At 51.1% G+C, this 24,871-nt stretch overlaps 1 protein-coding gene across 1 annotated transcript in view; it reads right to left on the bottom strand.

The window, feature by feature from the left end:
- The window catches only part of LOC109903044 (low-density lipoprotein receptor-related protein 8-like), a 344,351-nt gene that overhangs the window by 118,890 nt on the left and 200,590 nt on the right, over window positions 1-24,871 (bottom strand). Inside the window, 1 exon segment of the mRNA XM_031785602.1 lies at window positions 2,787-2,915. Within this exon segment, the coding sequence (XP_031641462.1) occupies window positions 2,787-2,915 (129 nt within the window).

Raw genomic sequence — 24,871 nt, 5'->3', positions numbered from 1 at the left:
CAGCTCGGGGATTCAATCTTGCAACCTATTGGTTACAAGTCCAATGCTCTAACCACTAGGATACCTTCCTCTAACCACTAGGCTACCTGCCTCTAACCACTAGGATACCTGCCTCTAACCACTAGGATACCTGCCTCTCAAAACTCTCTCTCTCTCTCTCTGAGGGAATGAAGGCTAAACACTAGGACTAAACACTAGAACTAACACTAGAACTAAACACTAGGACTAAACACTAGGACTAACACTAGGACTAACACTAGGGCTAACACTAGGACTAAACACTAGGACTAAACACTAGGACTAAACACTAGGACTAACACTAGGACTAACACTAGGACTAAACACTAGGACTAACACTAGGACTAACACTAGGACTAACACTAGGGCTAAACATTATGGCTAACTCAGGGTAAACTAGAGAGGGTTGAGAGAGGGGAGAGAGACAGAGGGGAGAGAGGGGCTAGAGATAGAGGGGAGAGAGATAGTGGGGAGAGAAGGGAAAGAGATAGAGGGCGAAGTGAAGATCATCGCCCCTCCAGCTTCAGACAGTCTCAGTGTGTGTTGGTCTATTTTAGGTTTGACCTCAGATAACCCCGAAAACCTGTGTGTGTGTGTGTGTGTTTGTGTGTATGTGTGTGTGTGTGTGTGTGCCAGAGGAGGCTGGTGGGAGGAGCTATACTGGCTCATTGTAATAGCTTGAATGGAATTAATGGAACGGAGTCAAAACAAATCAAACACAAGGAAACCAGGTTTGACGGTTCCATTTATTCCATTCCAGCTATTACAATGAGCCCGTTCTCCTATAGAATATCCCACCAGCCTCCTCTGGTGTGTGTGTATTCAGTAAAAACCTGTATTCTGAGAGGCCCTTTTGTTTTCCCTAATGGCCTGGCAGGAAGCTGTTAGATCTGGTAAAGGTTATATGTATGATACATAATATCCTCTAAACGGGAAACGCAGGGAGATCAATATTACTATAGGTCACATGTCTAAGCAGGGGGAAATCAATGCTGCTATTATGGCTCTCGTATTGGGTGGAGAACGGCAAGGTGGACGATTTCTCTCTGGCTTGCCGTGTGGATGGGAGTGTGTGTGTGTGTGTGTGTGTGTGTGTGTGTGTGTGTGTGTGTGTGTGTGTGTGTGTGTGTGTGTGTGAGACATATAATGCGTGTGAGCAACCCCTTCACAGCCTTCTCACTACACACAGACAGACAGACGGACAGACGGAAAGATGACGTTTCAATCTCAGCCATTCAGAGAGACAAATCTACCCTACTTATGAGCTGTTGTAGAAACCTACTTTTCCACTCACACAGCGTCAGGGAGGAAACGACAGTCTCACACAGCGTCAGGGAGAATTGATCAAGGAAACGACAGTCTCACACAGCGTCAGGGAGAATTGATCAAGGAAACGACAGTCTCACACAGCGTCAGGGAGAATTGATCAAGGAAACGACAGTCTCACACAGCGTCAGGGAGAATTGATCAAGGAAACGACAGTCTCACACAGCGTCAGGGAGAATTGATCAAGGAAACGAGTCTCACACAGCGTCAGGGAGGAAACAACAGTCTCACCCAGCGTCAGGGAGGAAACAACAGTCTCACCCAGCGTCAGGGAGGAAAAACGACAGTCTCACACAGCGTCAGGGAGAATTGATCAAGGAAACGACAGTCTCACACAGCGTCAGGGCTAATTGATCAAGGGAAAGTCAGTGGAGGAAACAACTCTGAAGTCTGAAGGTTCTACACATCAACACACACCAACAACACTGGCAGCTGGGACTGTCTGCTATTTGTACCAACACCTTCATCTCCTTAAACTATGTTTCTTCTCTCCACAAGCTGAAACAAATGATCATGAGGAACATATATCTATCATCTCTTCACTCACACTTTCATTACATTTAGTCAGTCTTTGATTATCTCTCAATGGAGGATCTAACCATTATTCTATTTCTCTCTCTTCTGTATTTCTCTCTCTTCTGTATTTCTTTCTCTCTTCTGTATTTCTCCCTCTCTGTATTTCTCTCCCTCTCTGTATTTCTCTCTCTCTGTATTTCTCTCCCTCTCTGTATTTCTCTCTCTCTGTATTTCTCCCTCTCTGTATTTCTCTCCCTCTCTGTATTTCTCTCCCTCTCTGTATTTCTCTCTCTCTCTCTGTATTTCTCTCCCTCTCTGTATTTCTCTCCCTCTCTGTATTTCTCTCCCTCTCTGTATTTCTCTCCCTCTCTGTATTTCTCTCCCTCTCTGTATTCTCCCTCTCTCTGTATGTCTCCCTCTCTCTGTATTTCTCATTCTCTCTGTATTTCTCCCTCTCTCTGTATGTCTCCCTCTCTCTGTATTTCTCATTCTCTCTGTATTTCTCCCTCTCTCTGTGTATGTCTCTCTCTCTCTGTATTTCTCCCTCTCTCTGTGTATTTCTCTCTCTCTCTCTCTCTGTATTCTCCCTCTCTCTCTGTATTTCTCATTCTCTCTGTATTTCTCATTCTCTCTGTATTTCTCCCTCTCTCTCTGTATTTCTCATTCTCTCTGTATTTCTCATTCTCTCTGTATTTCTCCCTCTCTCTGTGTATTTCTCTCTCTCTCTCTGTATTTCTCCCTCTCTCTCTGTATTTCTCTCTCTCTGTATTTCTCATTCTCTCTGTATTTCTCCCTCTCTCTGTGTATTTCTCTCTCTCTCTCTGTATTTCTCCCTCTCTCTCTGTATTTCTCCCTCTCTCTGTGTATTTCTCCCTCTCTCTGTATTTCTCTCTCTCTGTATTCCCCCCCACCCGCTTCAGTCTTACCTGCGGAACATTGGTTCTCATCCGCTCCGTTCTCACAGTCCCTTTCACCGTCACATCTCCATGACAACGAGACACACTTGCTGGTTGACCCCCCACAGTCAAACTTCTCAGGTGGGCACGTCTGTCGACCTATCAGTGGAGGGAGGGAGGGAGCGAGAGAGAGAGAGTGAGAGAGGAAACATCACAGTCAGTCAATGAAACAGTCAGATAACTCAGTTATCATGTTGCTCAAATCGATCCCGCCTCAAATGTCTGAGTAAGACAAAAAAACAGACACAGTCAGTTTGACACCAGGTCAAAAACACACATACACACACACCTAGAGCACACACACACACACACACACACACACACACACACACACACACACACACACACACACACACACACACACACACACACACACACACACACACACACACACCACACACACACACACACACAACACCACACAACACCACACACACACACACACACACACACACACACACACACACACAACACACACACACACCACACCGAGATTTAGAATACTACTGTTCCTGTTCCCCAGCTAACCAATGGGGTTCCTGGAGTGAGAAAAAAAAACTGATGTACAATACCTCAACTTACACTTGGCCCAGACAGCCAATCTCTGCTCTCCCTTTCCACAAATTCTACAACATCACCCCTCTCCCCATCTCTCCCTCCTCCCCCCTTTCCACAAACAACACTGCTACCACACCTCTCTCCCCATTCTCTCCCCCAACCCTTTCCAACACTAGCCAGAGGATGCTCAATGGAATTATATCCTAGATTACACACTACCACCCCACCACCCCTCACCCTCCATCCCCTCTCCTCCCCCATTCCCAGCCAGAGAGGACCCAATAGAATTATATCCTAGATTACACACTACCACCCCCCCTCCATCCCCTCTCCTCTCCTCCCCCATTCCCAGCCAGAGAGGACCCAATAGAATTATATCCTAGATTACACACTACCACCCCCCCCCCTCCATCCCCTCTCCTCTCCTCCCCCATTCCCAGCCAGAGAGGACCCAATAGAATTATATCCTAGATTACACACTACCACCCCCCCCCTCCATCCCCTCTCCTCTCCTCCCCCATTCCCAGCCAGAGAGGACCCAATAGAATTATATCCTAGATTACACACTACCACCCCCCCCCTCCATCCCCTCTCCTCTCCTCCCCCATTCCCAGCCAGAGAGGACCCAATAGAATTATATCCTAGATTACACACTTCCACCCCCCCCTCCATCCCCTCTCCTCTCCTCCCCCATTCCCAGCCAGAGAGGACCCAATAGAACTATATTCTAGATAATATTACACACAGTGTCAAACACTGCTCCATCAATTCTACATTTTAGACTGCCACCGGCTGACAACGCACCCAGCAACCCGCCATAGCAACCCCCCAGATCAATATATTGTGCCTGCTGTGGGATTATTTCATAATAAAAAATAGTTTTTATTTTACATGATATTTTTTCAATGTTCGAGGTTCCTGGTGAGGGATAGACTGTGACTGTGTCTGGCATCCTGTTCCCTTTATAATGCACTACTTTAGACCAGGACCCTATTCCCTATAAAGTGCATATTGAGTGCCATTTTGGCGCTTATTTTTCTGTGTGTTTCAGCAGTGTAAGTGTTGCCAGGTTTTGTTCTATTCAGGTTCTGTTTGGTGACTTTGGGTTTGGGTAGGAATTGCCTTAGAGAAGCTGGCTTCTCTTGGCCAGGCTCTATCACTTCATCTGGGTTCTCAGTGAATGGCTGGGTCTCACGTGAGCCGGTTGTAAATGTGTCTGCTTTAAAAAAAAAAAATGTTGGTTTCAGGAAACCAAAATGGAGTCTCTACCTAAAATCCCATTTGACCAAGCAGCTATCTATCTCCTCATCAGCAGATGGCTACTGTGGCTGAGAACACAGAGAGCCTGCTGTGTCCAAGCAGTGATTTTGGATTAAAAGAAGATGGGAGATGAGGAGCTGTGTGTGCCGGGGGGGTTAAATAAAGGTTAAATAAATAAAAAAAAAATAGTATGTTCTGCTTCAATCTGTGGAGGGACTGATGCATCTTTATCTCCTCAATGCATCACTGACTGTAGTGACAATCAACAGGCAAAATAAACTGTAGAATAAAGACACTACACCCATTGAGATTCATACAGTACATGAGAGGGATTATTACTCATAGTCAATTATATAGTTGGCATAATGTACAAGCCCCAAGGTTGGGAAACGAGCCGGGTTGCTAGTATGTTTCTGCTTTAGCCAATTTGTTGCATTATTGGCAACGGTGTACAGGTAGGTTAGAATGCAGAACAGTCTGGAAGCCAAGGTAGTCAGACCCTATTGGTAATTACCTGCCAGCTGATGGTATCATTAAACTGGAGATGGTCTTCAGGAAGGGTTCCTCTTGTCTCCTTCTGAAGGTCAGTGTTGAGCAGTGTTGGAACCTCAGGGAACTCGATTGGATTTCTCTCTCTCCCTCTTTACCCCCCCTCCCCCTCTCTCTGTACCCCTCTCTCTTTACCTCTCTGTTCCTCTCTCTCTATACCTCTATCTCTGTACCTCTCTCTCTTTACCTTCTCTCTCTCTGTACCTCTCTCTCTGTTCCTCTCTCTCTTACCTTCTCTCTCTGTACCTCTCTCTCTGTACCTCTCTCTCTTTACCTCTCTCTCTTTACCTTCTCTCTCTTTACCTCTGTTCCTCTCTCTCTTTACCTCTCTCTGTTACTCTCTGTTCCTCTCTCTCTTTACCTCTGTTCCTCTCTCTCTTTACCTTCTCTCGCTTTACCTTCTCTCTCTTTACCTCTCTCTCTTTACCTCTATCTCTTAACCTCTCTCTACCTCTCTTTCTTTACCTCTCTCTCTTTACCTTTCTCTCTTACCTCTCTCTGTCTCTGTACCTCTCTCTCTTTACCATTCTCTCTTTTACCTCTCTCTGTCTCTGTACCTCTTTCTACCTCTCTCTCTTTAGCTTTCTCTCTGTACCTTTCTCTCTTTACCCATCTCTTTCACTCTGNTGCTGAATACAACAGGTGTAGTAGACCTGAATACACAGGTGTAGTAGACCTACAGTTAGATGCTGAATACACAGGTGTAGTAGACCTGAATACAACAGTGTAGTAGACCTGAATACAACAGGTGTAGTAGACCTGAATACAACAGGTGTAGTAGACCTGAATACAACAGGTGTAGTAGACCTGAATACAACAGGTGTAGTAGACCTTACAGTTAGATGCTGAATACAACAGGTGTAGTAGACCTGAATACAACAGGTGTAGTAGACCTTACAGTTAGATGCTGAATACAACAGTGTAGTAGACCTTAGTAGAGTGCTGAATACAACAGGTGTAGTAGACCTTACAGTTAGATGCTGAATACAAAACAGGTGTAGTAGACCTTACAGTTAGATGCTGAATACAACAGGTGTAGTAGACCCTGAATACAAAGGTGTAGTAGACCTTACAGTTAGATGCTGAATACAACAGTGTAGTAGACCTTACAGTTAGATGCTGAATACAACAGTGTAGTTAGACCTTACAGTTAGATGCTGAATACAACAGGTGTAGTAGACCTGAAACAACAGGTGTAGTAGACCTTACAGTTAGATGCTGAATACAACAGGTGTAGTAGACCTTACAGTTAGATGCTGAATACAACAGGTTAGTAGACCTTACAGTTAGATGCTGAATACAACAGGTGTAGTAGACCTTACAGTTAGATGCTGAATACAACAGGTGTAGTAGACCTGAATACAACAGGTGTAGTAGACCTTACAGTTAGATGCTGAATAGAACAGGTGTAGTAGACCTTACCGTTAGATGCTGAATACAACAGGTGTAGTAGACCTTACAGTTAGATGCTGAATACAACAGGTGTAGTAGACCTTACAGTTAGATGCTGAAAAAAACAGGTGTAGTACACCTGAATACAACAGGTTAGTAGACCTTACAGTTAGATGCTGAATACAACAGGTGTATTAGACCTTACAGTTAGATGCTGAATACAACAGGTGTAGTAGACCTGAATACAACAGGTGTAGTAGACCTTACAGTTAGATGCTGAATACAACAGGTGTAGGTAGACCTCACAGTTAGATGCTGAATACAACAGGTGTAGTAGACCTCACAGTTAGATGCTGAATACAACAGGTGTAGTAGACCTTACAGTGAGATGCTGAATACATACAACAGGTGTAGGTAGACCTCACAGTTAGATGCTGAATACAACAGGTGTAGTAGACCTTACAGTGAGATGCTGAATACAACAGGTTTAGTAGACCTTACAGTGAGATGCTGAATACATACAACAGGTGTAGGTAGACCTCACAGTTAGATGCTGAATACAACAGGTGCAGGTAGACCTTACAGTTAGATGTTGAATACAACAGGTGTAGGTAGACCTTACAGTTAGATGCTGAATACAACAGGTGTAGTAGACCTTACAGTTAGATGCTGAATACAACAGGTGTAGTAGACCTTACAGTGAAATGCTGAATACAACAGGTGTAGTAGACCTTACAGTGAAATGCTGAATACAACAGGTGTAGTAGACCTTACAGTTAGATACTGAATACAACAGGTGTAGTAGACCTTACAGTTAGATGCTGAATACAACAGGTGTAGTAGACCTCACAGTGAAATGCTGAATACAACAGGTGTAGTAGACCTTACAGTTAGATACTGAATACAACAGGTGTAGTAGACCTTACAGTTAGATGCTGAATACAAGGTGTAGTAGACCTCACCGTTAGATGCTGAATACAACAGGTGCTCCCAGACAATGAAAACAACTTCTTTGTGAAATTGAGGACAATAACACATTGCCACTGACTACCAAGACTGTGGGCTCTCCTTCTCCGTGGCCGAGGTGAGTAAAACATTTAAACGTGTTAACCCTCGCAGGCTGCCAGCCCAGATGCATCCCCAGCCGTGTCCTCAGCGCATTGAGCAGACCAGCTGGCTGGTGTGTTTACGGACATATTCCACAAATCCTATCCCAGTCTGTTGTCCCCACATCCTTCAATAAGGCCACCATTGTTCCTGTTCCCAAGAAAGCTAAGGTAACTAAACTAAATGACTACCGCCCCATGGCACTCGCTTCTGTCATCATGAAGTGCTTTGAGAGACTAGTCAAGAATCATATCAGCTCCACCCCTACCTGACACCCTAGACCCACTCCAATTTGCCTACCGCCAAATAGATCCACAGACGATGCAATCGCCATCACCCTATCCCAGTCTTGACAAGAGGAATACCTACGTAAGATGCTGTTCATTGACTTGAGGTCAGCATTCAACACTCGACCCTGCCCTGTGCAACTGGGTCCAGGACTTCCTGACGGCCGCCCCCAGGTGGTGAAACAACATCTCCAGTCGCGCTGATCCTCAACACTGGGGCACCACAAGGGTGCATCCTCAGCCTTGTGGTTTGCAGACGACACTACAGTGGTAGGCTTGATTACCAACAACGACGAGACGGCCTACAGGGAGGAGGTGAGGGCCCTCGGAGTGTGGTGTCAGGAAAAATAACCTCACACTCAACGTCAACAAAACAAAAGGAGAGGATTGTGGACTTCAGGAAACAGCAGAGAGCACGCCCCTATCCACATCGACGGGACAGTAGTTGAGAAGGTGTAAAGTTTTTAAGTTCCTCGGTGTACATATCACTGACAAACTGAATGGTCCACTCACACAGACAGTGTGGTGAAGAAGGTGCAACAGGCGCCTCTTCAACCTCAGGAGGCTGAAAAAATTTGGCTTGTCACCGAAAACCCCAAAACTTTTACAGGTGCACAATTGAGAGCATCCTGTCGGCTGTATCACCGCCTGGTACGGAAACTGCTCCGCCCACAACCTCTTCAGAGGGTGGTGCGGTCTGCCACATCACCGGGGGCAAACTACCCTGCCCTCCAGGACACCTACACCACCCGATGTCACAGGAAGGCCATAAAGATCATCAAGGACAATCAACCACCCGAGCCACTGCCTGTTCACCCCCGCTATCATCCAGAAGGCGAGGTCAGTACAGGTGCATCAAAGCAGAGACCGAGAAACTGAAAAACAGCACCTATCTCAAGGCCATCAGACTGTTAAACAGCCACCACTAACATTGAGTGGCTGCTGCCAACACACTGACTCAACTCCAGCCACTTCAATAATTGGAATTGATGGGAATTGCTGCTCTACATATACAGACTTGATATCATTGGCCACTTTAATAAATGGATCACTAGTCACTTTAGGAATGTTTACATATCTCGCATTACTCATCTCATATGTATATAATGTATACTGTATCCTTCACTATCTATTCTTTACTATCTATTGCATCTATCCACTCTGTCACTGCTCATCTATATATTTTATATCTATATATTCTCATCCCTTTCCTTCACTAGATTGTGTGTATTAGGTTTAGTTGTGGAATGTGTTAGATATTACCTGGTAGATACTGCTGCACTGTCAGATCTAGAAGCATAAGCATTTCCCTACAGTAACATCTGCTAACCGTGTGTATGTGACCAGTAACATCTGCTAACCGTGTGTATGTGACCAATGACATCTGCTAACCGTGTGTATGTGACCGATGAAATCTGCTAAACCGTGTGTATGTGACCAATAACATCTGCTAACCGTGTGTATTGTGAACCAATAACATCTGCTAACCGTGTGTATGTGACCGATGACATCTGCTAACCGTGTGTATGTGACCAATAACAATCTGCTAACCGTGTGTATGTGACCGATGACATCTGCTAACCGTGTGTATGTGACCGATGAAATCTGCTAACCGTGTGTATGTGACCGATGACATCTGATAACCGTGTGTATGTGACCGATGAAATCTGCTAACCAGGTGTATGTGATCATAACATCTGCTAACCGTGTGTATGTGACCAATAACATCTGCTAACCGGTGTATGTGACCGATAACATCTGCTAACCATGTGTATGTGACCAATAACATCTGCTAACCATGTGACCAATAACATCTGCTAACCGTGTGTAGTGACCAATACCATCTGATAACCATGTGTATGTGATCAGTAACATCTGCTAACCGTGTGTATGTGACCGATGACATCTGCTAACCGTGTGTATGTGACCAATAACATCTGCTAACCGTGTGTATGTGACCAATAACATCTGCTAACCGTGTGTATGTGACCGATGACATCTGCTAACCGTGTGTATGTGACCGATGGCATCTGCTAACCGTGTGTATGTGACCGAGAAATCTGCTAACCGTGTGTATGTGACCGATGGAATCTGCTAACCGTGTGTATGTGACCGATGAATCTGCTAACCGTGTGTATTTGACCGATGAAATCTGCTAAACCGTGTGTATGTGATCAATAACATCTGCTAACCGTGTGTAATGTGACCGATGAAAATCTGCTAACGCGGGTGTATGTTACCGATGAATCTGCTAACCGTGTGTATTTGACTGATTAAATCTGCTAACCGTGTGTATGTGACCGATGAAAATCTGCTAACTGTGTGTATGTGACCGATGAAATCTGCTAACCATGTGTATGTGATCAGTAACAACATCTGCTAACCGTGTGTATGTGACCAATAACATTCTGCTAACCGTGTGTATGTGACCAATAACAACTGCTAACCGTTGTGTATGTGACCGATAACATCTGCTAACCGTGTGTATGTGACCAATAACATCTGCTAACCGTGTGCATGTGACCAATAACATCTGCTAACCGTGTGTATGTGACGATAACATCTGCTAACCGTGTGTATGTGACCAATAACCATCTGCTAACCGTGTGTATGTTGAACCGATAACATCTGCTAACCGTGTGTATGTGACCAATAACATCTGCTAACCGTGTGTATGTGACCGATAACATCTGCTAACCGTGTGTATGTGACCAATAACATCTGCTAACCGTGTGTATGTGACCAATAACATCTGCTAACCGTGTGTATGTGACCAATAACATCTGCTAACCGTGTGTAATGTGACCGATGACATCTGCTAACCGTGTGTATGTGACCGATGACATCTGCTAACCGTGTGTATGTGACCGATGAATCTGCTAACCGTGTGTATGTGACCGATGGAATCTGCTAACCGTGTGTATGTGACCGATGAAATCTGCTAACCGTGTGTATGTGACCGATGAAATCTGCTAACCGTGTGTATGTGATCAATAACATCTGCTAACCGTGTGTATGTGACCGATGAAATCTGCTAAACCGTGTGTATGTGACCGATGAAATCTGCTAACCGTGTGTATGTGACTGATGAAATCTGCTAACCGTGTGTATGTGACCGATGAAATCTGCTAACTGTGTGTATGTGACCGATGAAATCTGCTAACCATGTGTATGTGATCAGTAACATCTGCTAACCGTGTGTATGTGACCAATAACATCTGCTAACCGTGTGTATGTGACCAATAACAACTGCTAACCGTGTGTATGTGACCGATAACATCTGCTAACCGTGTGTATGTGACCAATAACATCTGCTAACCGTGTGTATGTGACCAATAACATCTGCTAACCGTGTGTATGTGACCGATAACATCTGCTAACCGTGTGTATGTGACCGATAACATCTGCTAACCGTGTGTATGTGACCGATAACATCTGCTAACCGTGTGTATGTGACCATAACATCTGCTAAACCGTGTGTATGTGACCGATAACATCTGCTAACCGTGTGTATGTGACCAATAACATCTGCTAACCGTGTGTATGTGACCAATAACATCTGCTAACCGTGTGTATGTGACCAATAACATCTGCTAACCCGTGTGTATGTGACCAGTAACATCTGCTAACCGTGTGTATGTGACCGATGAACATCTGCTAACCGTATGTATGTGACCAGTAACATCTGCTAACCGTGTGTATGTGACCAATAACATCTGCTAACCGTGTGTATGTGACCAATAACATCTGCTAACCGTGTGTATGTGACCAATAACATCTGCTAACCGTGTGTATGTGACCCTGAACTCTGCTAACCCGTGTGTATGTGATCAATAACATCTGCTAACCGGTGTGTATGTGACCAGTAACATCCTCCCCCTCTAAGGCACTAGGGCTACCTGCCTCCCCCCTCTAACCACTAGGCTACTCCTGCCCCCCCTCTAACCACTAGGCTACCTGCCCCCCTCTAACCACTAGGCTACCGCCCCCCCTCTAAACCACTAGCACCTGCCCCCCCTCTAACCACTAGACTACCTGCCCCCCCTCTAACCACTAGACTACCTGCCCCCCCTCTAACCACTTAGCTACCTGCCCCCCCTCTAACCACTAGGCTACCTGCCTCCCCTCTAACCACTAGGCTACCTGCCTCCCCTCTAACCACTAGCTACCTGCCTCCCTCTCTAACCACTAGGTTACCTGCCTCCCCCCTCTAACCACTAGGCTACCTGCCTCCCCCCTCTAACCACTAGGCTACCTGCCTCCCCCTCTAACCACTAGGCTACCTGAGTCCCCCCTCTAACCACTAGGCTACCTGCCTCTCCCCTCTAACCACAAGGCTACCTGCCTCCCCCTCTAACCACTAGGCTACCTGCCTCCCCCTCTAACCACTAGGATACCTGCCTCCCCCCTCTAACCACAAGGCTACCTGCCTCCCCCCTATAACCACTAGGCTAACCTGCCTCCCCCCTCTAACCACAAGGCTACCTGCCTCCCCCTCTAAACCACTAGGCTACCTGCCTCCCCCTCTAACCACTAGGCTACTACTGCCTACCCCCTCTAACACTAGGCTACCTGCCTCCCCCTCTAACCACTAGGCTACCTGCCTCCCCCCACTAACCACTAGGCTATCTGCCTCCCCTCTAACCACTAGGCTATCTGCCTCCCCCTCTAACACTAGGCGTACCTGCCTCCCCTCTAACCCACTAGGCTACCTGCCTCCCCCCTCTAACCACTAGGCTACCTGCCTCCCCTCTAACCACTAGGCTACCTGCCTCCCCCTCTAACCACTAGGCTCCCTGCCTCCCCTCTAACCACTAGGCTACCTGCCTACCCCCTCTAACCCTAGGCTAACCTGCCTCCCCCTCTAACCACTAGGCTACCTGCCCTCCCCCACTAACCACTAGCTATCTGCCTCCCCTCTAAACCACTAGCTATCTGCCTCCCCCTCTAACCCACTAGCTACCTGCCTCCCTCTAAACCACTAGGCTACCTGCCTCCCCCCTCTAACCACTAGGCTACCTGCCTCCCCTCTAACCACTAGGCTACCTGCCTCCCCTCTAACCTCTAGGCTACCTGCCCTCCCCCCTCTAACCACTAGACTACCTGCCTCCCCCTTTAACCACTAGGCTACCTGCCTCCCCCGCTCTAACCACTAGGCTACCTGCCTCCCCCCTCTAACCATTAGGCTACCTGCCCCCCCCCCCCTCTAACCACTAGACTACCTGCCCCCCCTCTAACCACTAGACTACCTGCCCCCCCTCTAACCACTAGGCTACCTGCCCCCCCCTCTAACCACTAGGCTACCTGCCTCCCCTCTAACCACTAGGCTACCTGCCTCCCCTCTAACCACTAGGCTACCTGCCTCCCCCCTCTAACCACTAGGCTACCTGCCTCCCCCTCTAACCACTAGGCTACCTGCCTCCCCCCTCTAACCACCAGGCTACCTGCACCCCCCCCCCCCCCCCCCCCCCCCCCCTCTAACCACTAGGCTACCCCCCCCCCCCCCTCTAACCACTAGGCTACCTGCCTCCCCCGGGTAGCAGAGAGAAGCGTCTGACATTTTTCGGGACCTTCCTCTGACACCGCCTGGTATAGAGGTCCTGGATGGCAGGAAAGCTTGGCCCCAGTGATGTACTGGGCCGTTCACACTACTCTCTGTAGCGCCTTGCAGTCAGACACCGAGCAGTTGCCACCCCCCCAACCCCAAAAAACTCTCTCTCTTATTGTAAAGGAGAGGAAAAAGGAGGGGCGGACACCTAGTCATTGTACAACTGAATGAATTCAACTGAAATGTGTCTTCCTCATTTAACCCAACCCCTCATTTAACCCAAACCCCTCATTTAACCCAACCCCTCATTTAACCCAACCCCTCATTTAACCAACCCCTCATTTAACCCAACGCCTCATTTAGCCCAACCCCTCATTCAACCCAACCCCTCATTTAACCCAACCCCTCATTTAAACCCCAACCCCTCATTCAACCCAACCCCTCATTTACCCAACCCCTCATTTAACCCAACCCCTCATTAACCCAACCCCTCATTTAACCCAACCCCTCATTTAACCCAACCCTCATTCAACCCAACCCCTCATTTAACCCAACCCCTCATTTAGCCCAACCCCTCATTTAACCCAACCCCTCATTTAACCCAACCTCTCATTTAGCCCCAACCGCTCATTTAACCCAACCCCTCATTTAACCCAACCCCTCATTTAGCCCAACCCCTCATTTAACCCAACCCTCATTCAACCCAACCCCTCATTTAAGCCCCAACCCCCTCATTTAACCCAACCCCTCATTTAACCCAACCCCTCATTTAGCCCAACCCCTCATTTAGCCCAACCCTCATTAACCAACCCCTCATTTAACACCAACCCTCATTTACCCAACCCCTCATTCAACCCAACCCCTCATTTAACCCAACCCCTCATTTAGCCCAACCCCTCATTTAACCCCAACCCCCTCATTTAACCCAACCTCTCATTTAGCCCCAACCCCTCATTTAACCCCAACCCCTCATTTAACCCAACCCCTCATTTAGCCCAACCCCTCATTTAACCCAACCCCTCATTCAACCCAACCTCTCATTTAGCCCAACCCCTCATTTAACCCAACCCCTCATTTAACCAACCCCTCATTTAGCCAACCACTCATTTAACCCAACCCCTCATTTAACCCAACCCCTCATTTACCCAACCCCTCATTTAACCCAACCCCTCATTTAACCCAACCCCTCATTTTAACCCAACCCCTCATTCAACCCAACCCTTCATTTAACCCAACCCCTCATTTAACCCAACCCCTCTGAATCAGAGAGGGGGGGGGTGCCCGGGGAAAACAGCTTGGATATGGGGAAACATATGTTTACATTGCCAAGCAAGTGCAATAGATAAACAGAAAGTGAATCTCTCTCAGCATAAAACACAGCACGCCACTAGCTCTCCCCTAATCTACGGAACCCTTCGGATGCTTATCTGTTGTACCAGGAAGTAGACGGAGGAGGACCGGAACAGAGAGTTGACGCAGAGACGCCAACGGTGCATGCCTGTGGCTTTGTCCGCATGAGAGAGAGAATGGCTCAAATGGGTACCACCTATTCCCTAGAATAGTGCACTTAGGACCCTAGGTCTAAAGTAGTGCACTATGTAGGGAATAGGGTGTCTTTCTGGTCTAAAGTAGTGCACTACGTAGGGAATAGGATGCCATTCTGGTCTAAAGTAGTGCACTACGTTAGGGAATAGGGTGCCATTCTGGTCTAAAGTAGTGCACTACGTTAGGGAATAGAGTGTCGTTCTGGTCTAAAGTAGTGCACTACGTAGGGGAACAGGATACCATGCATTCACAGTGTTCCCGCTCTAGCTTTGCCTTGCTTGGCTGCAGCCCAAAAAAATACCTTGTTTCTGTGAAATTTGTGAAATCTGTGAAATTTGGTTTGGTCACAGTGTCAAGGCACTGTGTTCTATTAGGCAAACGACATGGCTGTTGGTCGGGGAGGAGAGGAAGGGAGAGGAGAAGAGAGGAGGAGAAAGAGAGGAGAGGAAGAGAGGGAGGAGGAGAGGAGGAGATGAGAGGAGAGGGAGGAGGAGGGAGGAAGAGGAGGAGAGGAGGATGAGAGGAGAGGAGAGGAAGGCAGGAGAGTAGGAGAGGAAAGGAGGAGAGGAAGAGAGGGGGAGGAGAGGAGGGAGGGAGAGGAGAGAGAGGAAGAGGAGAGGAAGGGAGGAGGAGGAGAGGAGGAGGAGGAGGAGAGGAAGAGAGGGAGGAGGAGAGGAGGAGAGGAGACGAGGAGAGGAGGTGGCGAGGAGGAGAGGAGGAGAGGAAAGGAGGATAGGAGGAGAGGAAGAGAGGAAAGGAGGAGACGAGGAGAGGAGGTGGAGAGGAGAGGAGAAGAGGAGGAGAGGAAGAGAGGGAGGAGAGGGAGGAGAGGGAGGAGAGGAGGAGGGGTGGAAGAGAGGGAGGAGGCGGTCAAGGAGGATAAGGATGAGGAAGATAAGGAAGAGGAAGAGAGGGAGGAACAGGATATATATAAACGCTCCTGGATATTTTAAGGTTAACAACCAAGAAAATCTGATTCCTCCTTCCTAGGTGGATTATTCAGGCAGCGAAAAGATGTTAATTTGGTTCAGGGAGTTAATCCTGGGAATAAGGCAGATATTAAGAATGAGATACATTTCTGGGCCGGACTCAGAACCACCACTGACCAGGAATGTGTCCCAAATGGCAACCTAGTCCCTACATAGTGCACTACTTTAGACCCTATTCTCTACATAGTGCACTAGTTTTGACCCTATTCCCTATATAGTGCACTACTTTAGACCAGAGCCCTATGGCACCCTATTCCCCTATATAGTGCACTACTTTAGATCAGAGCCCTATGGAACCCTATTCCCTATGTAGTGGCCCTACTTTAGACCAGAGCCCTATGGGCACCCTATTCCCTATATAGTCCACTACCTTTGGTTGTAGTCCCATAGGTCTGGGTAAAGTAGTGCACTTTGTAAGTAATTGTCATTTGGACGTACACAGTGATCGCTCATCTCACAGAGGTCTGACAAATGGAGGCAAAATAGATGCTGAGTGATTAATTACTGACGTGGGATGGAGAAGAACTGAGATGGGCTGGAGGTCAGGCCACCAGGAGGACAAGAGATGGGCTGGAGGTCAGATAACCAGGAGGACTGAGATGGGGCTGGAGGTCAGATAACCAGGAGGACTGAGATGGGCTGGAGGTCAGATAACCAGGAGGACTGAGATGGGCTGGAGGTCAGATAACCAGGAGACTGAGATGGGCTGGAGGTCAGATAACCAGGAGGACTGAGATGGGCTGGAGGGTCAGGTTACCAGGACAATGAGATGGGCTGGAGGTCAGGCTGCTAGGAGGACAATGAGATGGGCTGGAGGTCAGGCTGCTAGGCCAATGAGATGGGCTGGAGGTCAGGCTGCTAGGAGGATAATGAAATGGGCTGGAGGTCAGGCTACCAGGACAATGAGATGGGCTGGAGGTCAGGCTACCAGGACAATGAGATGGGCTGGAGGTCAGGCTACCAGGAGGACAATGAGATGGGCTGGAGGTCAGGCTGCCAGGAGGACAATGAGATGGGCTGGAGGTCAGGCTACCAGGAACACAATGAGATGGGCTGGAGGTCAGGCTACCAGGAACACAATGAGATGGTTTGGAGGTCAGGCTGCCAGGAGGACAATGAGATGGGCTGGAGGTCAGGCTACCAGGAGGACAATGAGATGGGCTGGAGGTCAGGCTGCCAGGAACACAATGAGATGGGCTGAGGTCAGGCTGCCAGGAGGACAATGAGATGGGCTGGAGGTTCAGGCTGCCAGGAACACAATGAGATGGGCTGGAGTCAGGCTACCAGCAACACAATGAGATGGGCTGGAGGTCAGGCGCTGTCAGGAGGACAATGAGATGGGCTGGAGGTCAGGCTGCCAGGAGGACAATGAGATGGGGCTGGAGGTCAGGCCTGCCAGGAGGACAATGAGATGGGCTGGAGGTCAGCTACCAGCAACACAAATGAGATGTGGCTGGAGGTCAGGCTGTCAGGAGGACAATGACTCAGGATTGTCCAAAATGACACCCTATACAGTGCCTTTGGAAAGTATCAGGACCCTTGACTTTTTCCAAACAATGAATACATCTACACAAATAAATGAACAAATAACATTGACATAATTATTCAGACCCTTTACCCTAGTACTTTGTTGAAGCACCTTCAGCAGTATTGACAAGCCTTGTGTCTTTCTGGGTATGACGCTACAATCTTGGCACATCAGTATTTGGGGAGTTTCTGGTGTGTGGTGTGGTGGTGCGTGTGGTGTGTAGTTGTGTGGTGTCCGGTGGTGTGGGTGGTGTGGTGGTGTGTGGTGGTGTGGTGTGAGGTGGTGTGGTGTTGGTGGTGTGGTGTGATAAGTGTGGTGTGGTGTATGGTGGTGTGGTGGTGTGGTGTGGTGGTGTGGTGGTGTGGTGTTGTGGTGGTGGTGTGGCGTGTGGGGGGTGTGTGGTGGTGGTTGTGCGGTGGTGGTTGGTTGGTGAGTTGGAGTGGTGGTGTGGTGTGTGTGGTGTGTGTATGTGTGTGTGTGTGTCGTGGAGTGTGGTGCGGTGTGGTGTGTGTGGTGTGGGGTGTGGTGTGTGGTGTGTGTTGTTTGTGTTGTGTGTGGTGTGTGGTGGGTGGTGTGTGTGGTGTGGGTGGTCGTGGAGTGGGTTGTGTGTTGTGTGTGGGTGGTGTGGTGTGTGGTGTGGTGTCCGTGGAGTGGTGGGTGTGGTGTGGTGTGTGGTGTTGTGGTGGTTGTGGGTTGGTGTGTGTTGTGGTGTGGTGGTTGGTGGTGTGTGGGGTGTTGGGTGGTGGTGTGTGGTGGTGTGGTGTGGTGTGGTGGTGTGGTGTGGTTGGTGGTGTGTGATGGTGTGGTGGTGTGTGGTGGTGTGGTGTGGTGCTTCTCCAGGTAACTGATGGGTAGCAGATTACACATGACTTCCTGAACATAATAATATATTTTTCATCTTGAAAAAGCAGAAGGCTTTTAAAAATAAACACCTGCTAGATCGTCTGAATCCCCCTTGATGGGTTTAGCTGAAGAGGCTTGTTAGTTCTTCATTCTGCGTGTTTTGATGACTAAGAATTATGTTTTTTTGTTGTCAAATCTGCTTTAAACCACAGCGAGCTCATTGAAATGTAGCTTTAAAAAAATAATATATATACCAGCCCCCCTCTGGTGACGGGCAACAAGGGGGGGCTGGTGACGGGCAACAAGAGGGGGCTGGTGACGGGCCAACAAGAGGGGGGCTGGTGACGGGCAACAAGAGGGGGCTGGTGACGGGCAACAAGAGGGGGGCTGGTGACGGGCAACAAGAGGGGGGCTGGGTGACGGACAACAAGAGGAGGCTGGTGACGGGCAACAAGAGGGAGGCTGGTGACGGACAACAAGAGGGGGGCTGGTGACGGGCAACAAGAGGGGGGCTGGTGACGGGCAACAAGAGGGAGGCTGGTGACGGGCAACAAGAGGGGGGCTGGTGACGGGCAACAAGAGGGAGGCTGGTGACGGCAACAAGAGGGGGGCTGGGTGACGGGCAACAAGAGGGGGCTGGTGACGGGCAACAAGAGGGGGGCTGGTGACGGGCAACAAGAGGGGGGCCGGTGACGGGCAACAAGAGGGGGCTGGTGACGGGCAACAAGAGGGGGGCTGGTGACGGGCAACAAGAGGGGGGCTGGTGACGGGCAACAAGAGGGGGGCTGGTGACGGGCAACAAGAGGGGGGCTGGTGACGGGCAACAAGAGGGAGGAGGGGGGGCACTGGTGACGGGCAACAAGAGGGGGGCTGGTGACGGGCAACAAGAGGGTGGCTGGTGACGGGCAACAAGAGGGTGGGGGGCTGGTGACGGGCAACAAGAGGGGGCTGGTGACAGACAACAAGAGGGGGGCTGGTGATGGGCAACAAGAGGGGGGCTGGTGACGGGCAACAAGAGGGGGGCTGGTGATGGGCAACAAGAGGGGGGCTGGTGACGGGCAACAAGAGGGTGGCCTGGTGACGGGCAACAAGAGGGGGGCTGGTGACGGGCAACAAGAGGGGGGGCTGGTGACGGGCAACAAGAGGGGGGCTGGTGACGGGCACAAGAGGGTGGCTGGTGACGGGCACAAGAGGGGGGCTGGTGACGGGCAACAAGAGGGGGGCTGGTGACGGGCAACAAGAGGGGGGCAATGAGATGGGCTGGAGGTCAGGCTACCAGGAACACAATGAGATGGTTTGGAGGTCAGGCTGCCAGGAGGACAATGAGATGGGCTGGAGGTCAGGCTACCAGGAGGACAATGAGATGGGCTGGAGGTCAGGATGCCAGGTACACAATGAGATGGGCTGGAGGTCAGGCTGCCAGGAGGACAATGAGATGGGCTGGAGGTCAGGCTGCCAGGAACACCAATGAGATGGGCTGGAGGTCAGGCTACCAGCAACACAATGAGATGGGCTGGAGGTCAGGCTGTCAGGAGGACAATGAGATGGGCTGGAGGTCAGGCTGCCAAGGAGGACAATGAGATGGGCTGGAGGTCAGGCTGCCAGGAGGACAATGAGATGGGCTGGAGGTCAGGCTACCAGCAACACAATGAGATGGGCTGGAGGTCAGGCTGTCAGGAGGACAATGACTCAGGATTAGTCCAAAATGACACCCTATACAGTGCCTTTGGAAAGTATTCAGACCCTTGACTTTTTCCAAACAATGAATACATCTACACAAATAAATGAACAAATAACATTGACATAATTATTCAGACCCTTTACCTAGTACTTTGTTGAGCACCTTCAGCAGTATTGACAGCCTTGTGTCTTCTTGGGTATGACGCAAAATCTTGGCACATCAGTATTTTGGGGAGTTCTGGTGTGGTGGTGTGGTGGTGTGGTGGTGCGGTGTGGTGTGTAGTGGTGTGGTGTCGTGGTGGTGTGGTGGTGTGGTGGTGTGGTGTGGTGTGTGGTGGTGTGGTGTGGAGTGTGGTGTGGGTGTGGGTGGTGTGGTGTGGTGTGTGGTGTGGTGTATGGTGGTGTGGTGGTGTGGTGTGGTGGTGGGTGGTGTGGTGTGTGGTGTGGCGTGTGGTGGTTGGTGGTGTGGTGGTGCGGTGTGGTGGTGGTGGTGCGGTGTGGTGTGTGGTGTGTGGTGATGTGGTGTGGTGTGTGGTGGTGTGGGTCGTGGAGTGGTGGTGTGGTGTGTGGTGTGGTGGTGTAGTGGTGTGGTGTGTGGTTGGTTGTGGTGCGGGTGGGTGGGGTGTGGGTTGTATGTGGTGTGGTGTGTGTGTGGTGTGGTGTGTGGTGTGTGGTGGGTGTGGTGTGGTGTGGTGGTGGTGTGGTGGTGTGGTGGTGTGTGGTGGTGTGGTGGTGTGGTGGGTGTGGTGGTGGTGTGGGTGGTGTGTGGTGGGTGGTGGTGGTGTGTGGTGGTGGTGTGGTGTGTGGGGTGGGTGGTGTGGGGGGTGTGGGGGTGGTGGTGGTGGGTGTGTGGTTGGGTTGTGGTGGGGTGGTGTTGTGGTGTGTTTGGTTTGTTTGGTGTGGTGTGGTCGTCGTGGAGTGGTGGGTGGTGTGGTGTGAGTGGTGGACATGTTGGTGGTGTCGGTGGGTGTGGGGGTGGTGGTGTTGGTGGTGGTGAGGGTGGGCGGTGTGGTGGTGTGGTGGTTCGGTGGGGTGGTGATGGTGGTGGTGGGTGTGGTGGTGGGTGTGGTGGTGGTGGTGGTGGTGGTGGTGGTGGTGGTGGTGGGGTGGGTGGTTGGTGTGGTGTGGTGGTGGTGGTGTGGTGTGTGTTGGTGGTGGGGTGGTGGTGATGGTGTGGTGGTGTGTGGTGTGTGGGTGGGTTGTGGTTGGTAGGTGGTGGTGTGGTGCCTTCTCCAGGTAACTGATGGGTAGCAGATTAACATGACTTCCTGAACTAATAAATATATTTTTCATCTTGAAAAAGCAGGAAGGCTTTTTAAAAAACTAAAACACCTGCTAGATCGTCTGAATCCCCCTGATGGTTTTAGCTGAAGAGGCTTGGTAGTTCTGTCATTCTGCGTGTTTGATGACTAAGAATTATTTTTTTTGTTGTCAAATCTGCTTTAAAACCACAGCGAGCTCATTGAAATGTAGCTTTAAAAAAAATAATATACATACCAGCCCCCTCTGGTGACGGGCAACAAGAGGGGGGCTGGTGACGGGCAACAAGAGGGGGGCTGGTGACGGACAACAAGAGGGGGCTGGTGACGGGCAACAGAGGGGGGCTGGTGACGGGCAACAAGAGGTGGCTGGTGACGGACAACAAGAGGGAGGCTGGTGACGGGCAACAAGAGGGAGGCTGGTGACGGACAACAAGAGGGGGCTGGTGACGGGCCAAAAGGGGGGCTGGTGACGGGCAACAAGAGGGAGGCTGGTGACGGGCAACAAGAGGGGGCTGGTGACGGGCAACAAGAGGGAGGCTGGTGACGGGCAACAAGAGGGGGCTGGTGACGGGCAACAAGAGGGGGGCTGGTGACGGCACAAGAGGGTGGCTGGTGACGGGCAACAAGAGGGGGCTGGTGACGGTCAACAAGAGGGGGCTGGTGACGGGCAACAAGAGGGGGGCTGGTGACGGGCAACAAGAGGGGGGCTGGTGACGGGCAACAAGAGGGGGGCTGGTGACGGGCAACAAGAGGGGGGCTGGTGACGGGCAACAAGAGGGGGCTGGTGACGGGCAACAAAGGGGGGCTGGTGACGGGCAACAAGAGGGGGCTGGTGACGGGCAACAAGAGGGGGGCTGGTGACGGGCAACAAGAGGGGGGCTGGTGACGGACAACAAGAGGGGGGCTGGTGACGGGCAACAAAGGGGGCTGGTGACGGGCAACAAGAGGAGGCTGGTGACGGGCAACAAGAGGGGGGCTGGTGACGGGCAACAAGAGGGGGCGGTGTGACGGGCAACAAGAGGGTGCTGGTGACGGACAACTAGAGGGGGGCTGGTGACGGCAAACAAGAGGGGGCTGGTGACGGGCAACAAGAGGGGGCTGGTGACGGGCAAAAAGAGGGAGGCTGGTGACGGCAACAAGAGTGGGCTGGTGAGGGCAACAAGAGGGGGGCTGGTGACAGACAACAAGAGGGGGGCTGGTGACGGGCAACAAGAGGGGGGCTGGTGACGGACAACAAGAGGGGGCTGGTGACAGACAACAAGAGGGGGGCTGTGACGGGCCAACAAGAGGGAGCTGGTGACGGACAACAAGAGGGGGGCTGGTGACGGGCAACAAGAGGGGTGGTGACAGACAACAAAGAGGGTGCGGTGACAGACAACAAGAGGGGGGCTGGTGACGGGCAACAGAGGGAGCTGGTGACGGACAACAAGGGGGGCTGGTGACGGCAACAAGAGGGGGGCTGGTGACACAACAAGAGGGGGGCTGGTGACAGACAACAGAGAGGGGGCTGGTGATGGCAACAAGAGGGGGGCTGGTGACGGGCAACAAGAGGGGGCTGGTGACGGACAACAAGAGGGAGGCTGGTGACGGACAACAAGAGGGGGCTGGTGACAGACAACAAGAGGGGCTGGTGACGGGCAACAAGAGGGGGGCTGGTGACAGACAACAAGAGGGGGGCTGGTGACAGACAACAAGAGGGGGGCTGGTGACAGACAACAAGAGGGGGGCTGGTGATGGGCAACAAGAGGGGGGCTGGTGACGGGCAACAAGAGGTGGCTGGTGACGGACAACAAGAGGGAGGCTGGTGACGGACAACAAGAGGGGGGCTGGTGACAGACAACAAGAGGGGGGCTGGTGACGGGCAACAAGAGGGGGGCTGGTGACAGACAACAAGAGGGGGGCTGGTGACGGGCAACAAGAGGGAGGCTGGTGACGGACAACAAGAGGGGGGCTGGTGACGGGCAACAAGAGGGGGGCTGGTGACAGACAACAAGAGGGGGGCTGGTGACAGACAACAAGAGGGGGGCTGGTGACGGGCAACAAGAGGGAGGCTGGTGACGGACAACAAGAGGGGGGCTGGTGACGGGCAACAAGAGGGGGCTGGTGACAGACAACAAGAGGGGGCTGGTGACAGACAACAAGAGGGGGGCTGGTGACAGACAACAAGAGGGAGCTGGTGACGGACACAGAGGGGGGCTGGTGACAGACAACAAGAGGGGGGCTGGTGACAGAACAAGAGGGGCTGGTGATGGGCAACAAGGGGGCTGGTGACGACACAACAGGGGGGCTGGTGACGGGCAACAAGAGGGGGCTGGTTACAGACAACAAGAGGGGGGCTGGTGACAGACAACAAGAGGGGGGCTGGTGACGGACAACAAGAGGAGGCTGGTGACGGACAACAAGAGGGGCTGGTGACAGACCAAACAAGGGGGGCTGGTTAACAGACAACAAGAGGGGGGCTGGTGATGGGCAACAAGAGGGGGGCTTGTGACAGACAACAAAGGGGGGCTGGTGCGGCAACCAACAGGGGGGGGCTGGTGACAGACAACAAAGGGGGGCTGTTGACGACAACTAGAGGTGGGCTGGTGACAGACAACAAGAGGGGGCTGGTGACGGACAACAGAGGGGGCTGTGACGGACAACAGAGGGGGGCTGGTGATGGGCAACAAGAGGGTGGGTGGGCTGGTGACGGACAACAAGAGAGGGCTGGTGACAGACAACAAGAGGGGCTGGTGACGGGCACAAGAGGGGGCTGGTGACGGACAACAAGAGAGAGGCTGGTGACGGACAACAAGAGGGGGGCTGGTGACAGACAACAAGAGGGGGGCTGGTGACAGACAACAAGAGGGGGGCTGGTGATGGGCAACAAGAGGGGGGCTGGTGACGGGCAACAAGAGGAGGGCTGGTGACGGACAACAAGAGGGGGCTGGTGACGGACAACTAGAGGGGGGCTGGTGACAGACACAAGAGGGGGCTGGTGACAGACAACAAGAGGGGGCTGGGTGATGGGCAACAAGAGGGGGGCTGGTGACAGACAACAAGAGGGGGGTGGTGACGGCAACAAGAGGGGTGCTGGTGACAGACAACAAGAGGGGGGCTGGTGACAGACAACAAGAGGGGGGCTGGTGACGGACAACAAGAGGAGGCTGGTGACGGACAACAAGAGGGGGGCTGGTGACAGACAACAAGAGGGGGGCTGGTGATGGCAACAAGAGGGGGGCTGGTGACAGACAACAAGAGGGGGGCTGGTGACGGGCAACAAGAGGGGGGCTGGTGACAGACAACAAGAGGGGGGCTGGTGACCGGACAACTAGAGGGGGCTGGTGACAGACAACAAGAGGGGGGCTGGTGATGGACAACAAGAGGGGGGCTGGTGACGGACAACAAGAGGGGGGCTGGTGATGGGCAACAAGAGGGTGGGTGGGCTGGTGACGGACAACAAGAGAGGGCTGGTGACAGACAACAAGAGGGGGGCTGGTGACGGGCAACAAGAGGGGGGCTGGTGAC

Source organism: Oncorhynchus kisutch, linkage group LG13, assembly GCF_002021735.2.
Source record: "Oncorhynchus kisutch isolate 150728-3 linkage group LG13, Okis_V2, whole genome shotgun sequence".
NCBI classification, from domain to species: domain Eukaryota; kingdom Metazoa; phylum Chordata; class Actinopteri; order Salmoniformes; family Salmonidae; genus Oncorhynchus; species Oncorhynchus kisutch.
Note: the sequence above shows the minus strand (reverse complement) of the source record. Positions and strands in the feature narration are given on the sequence as shown.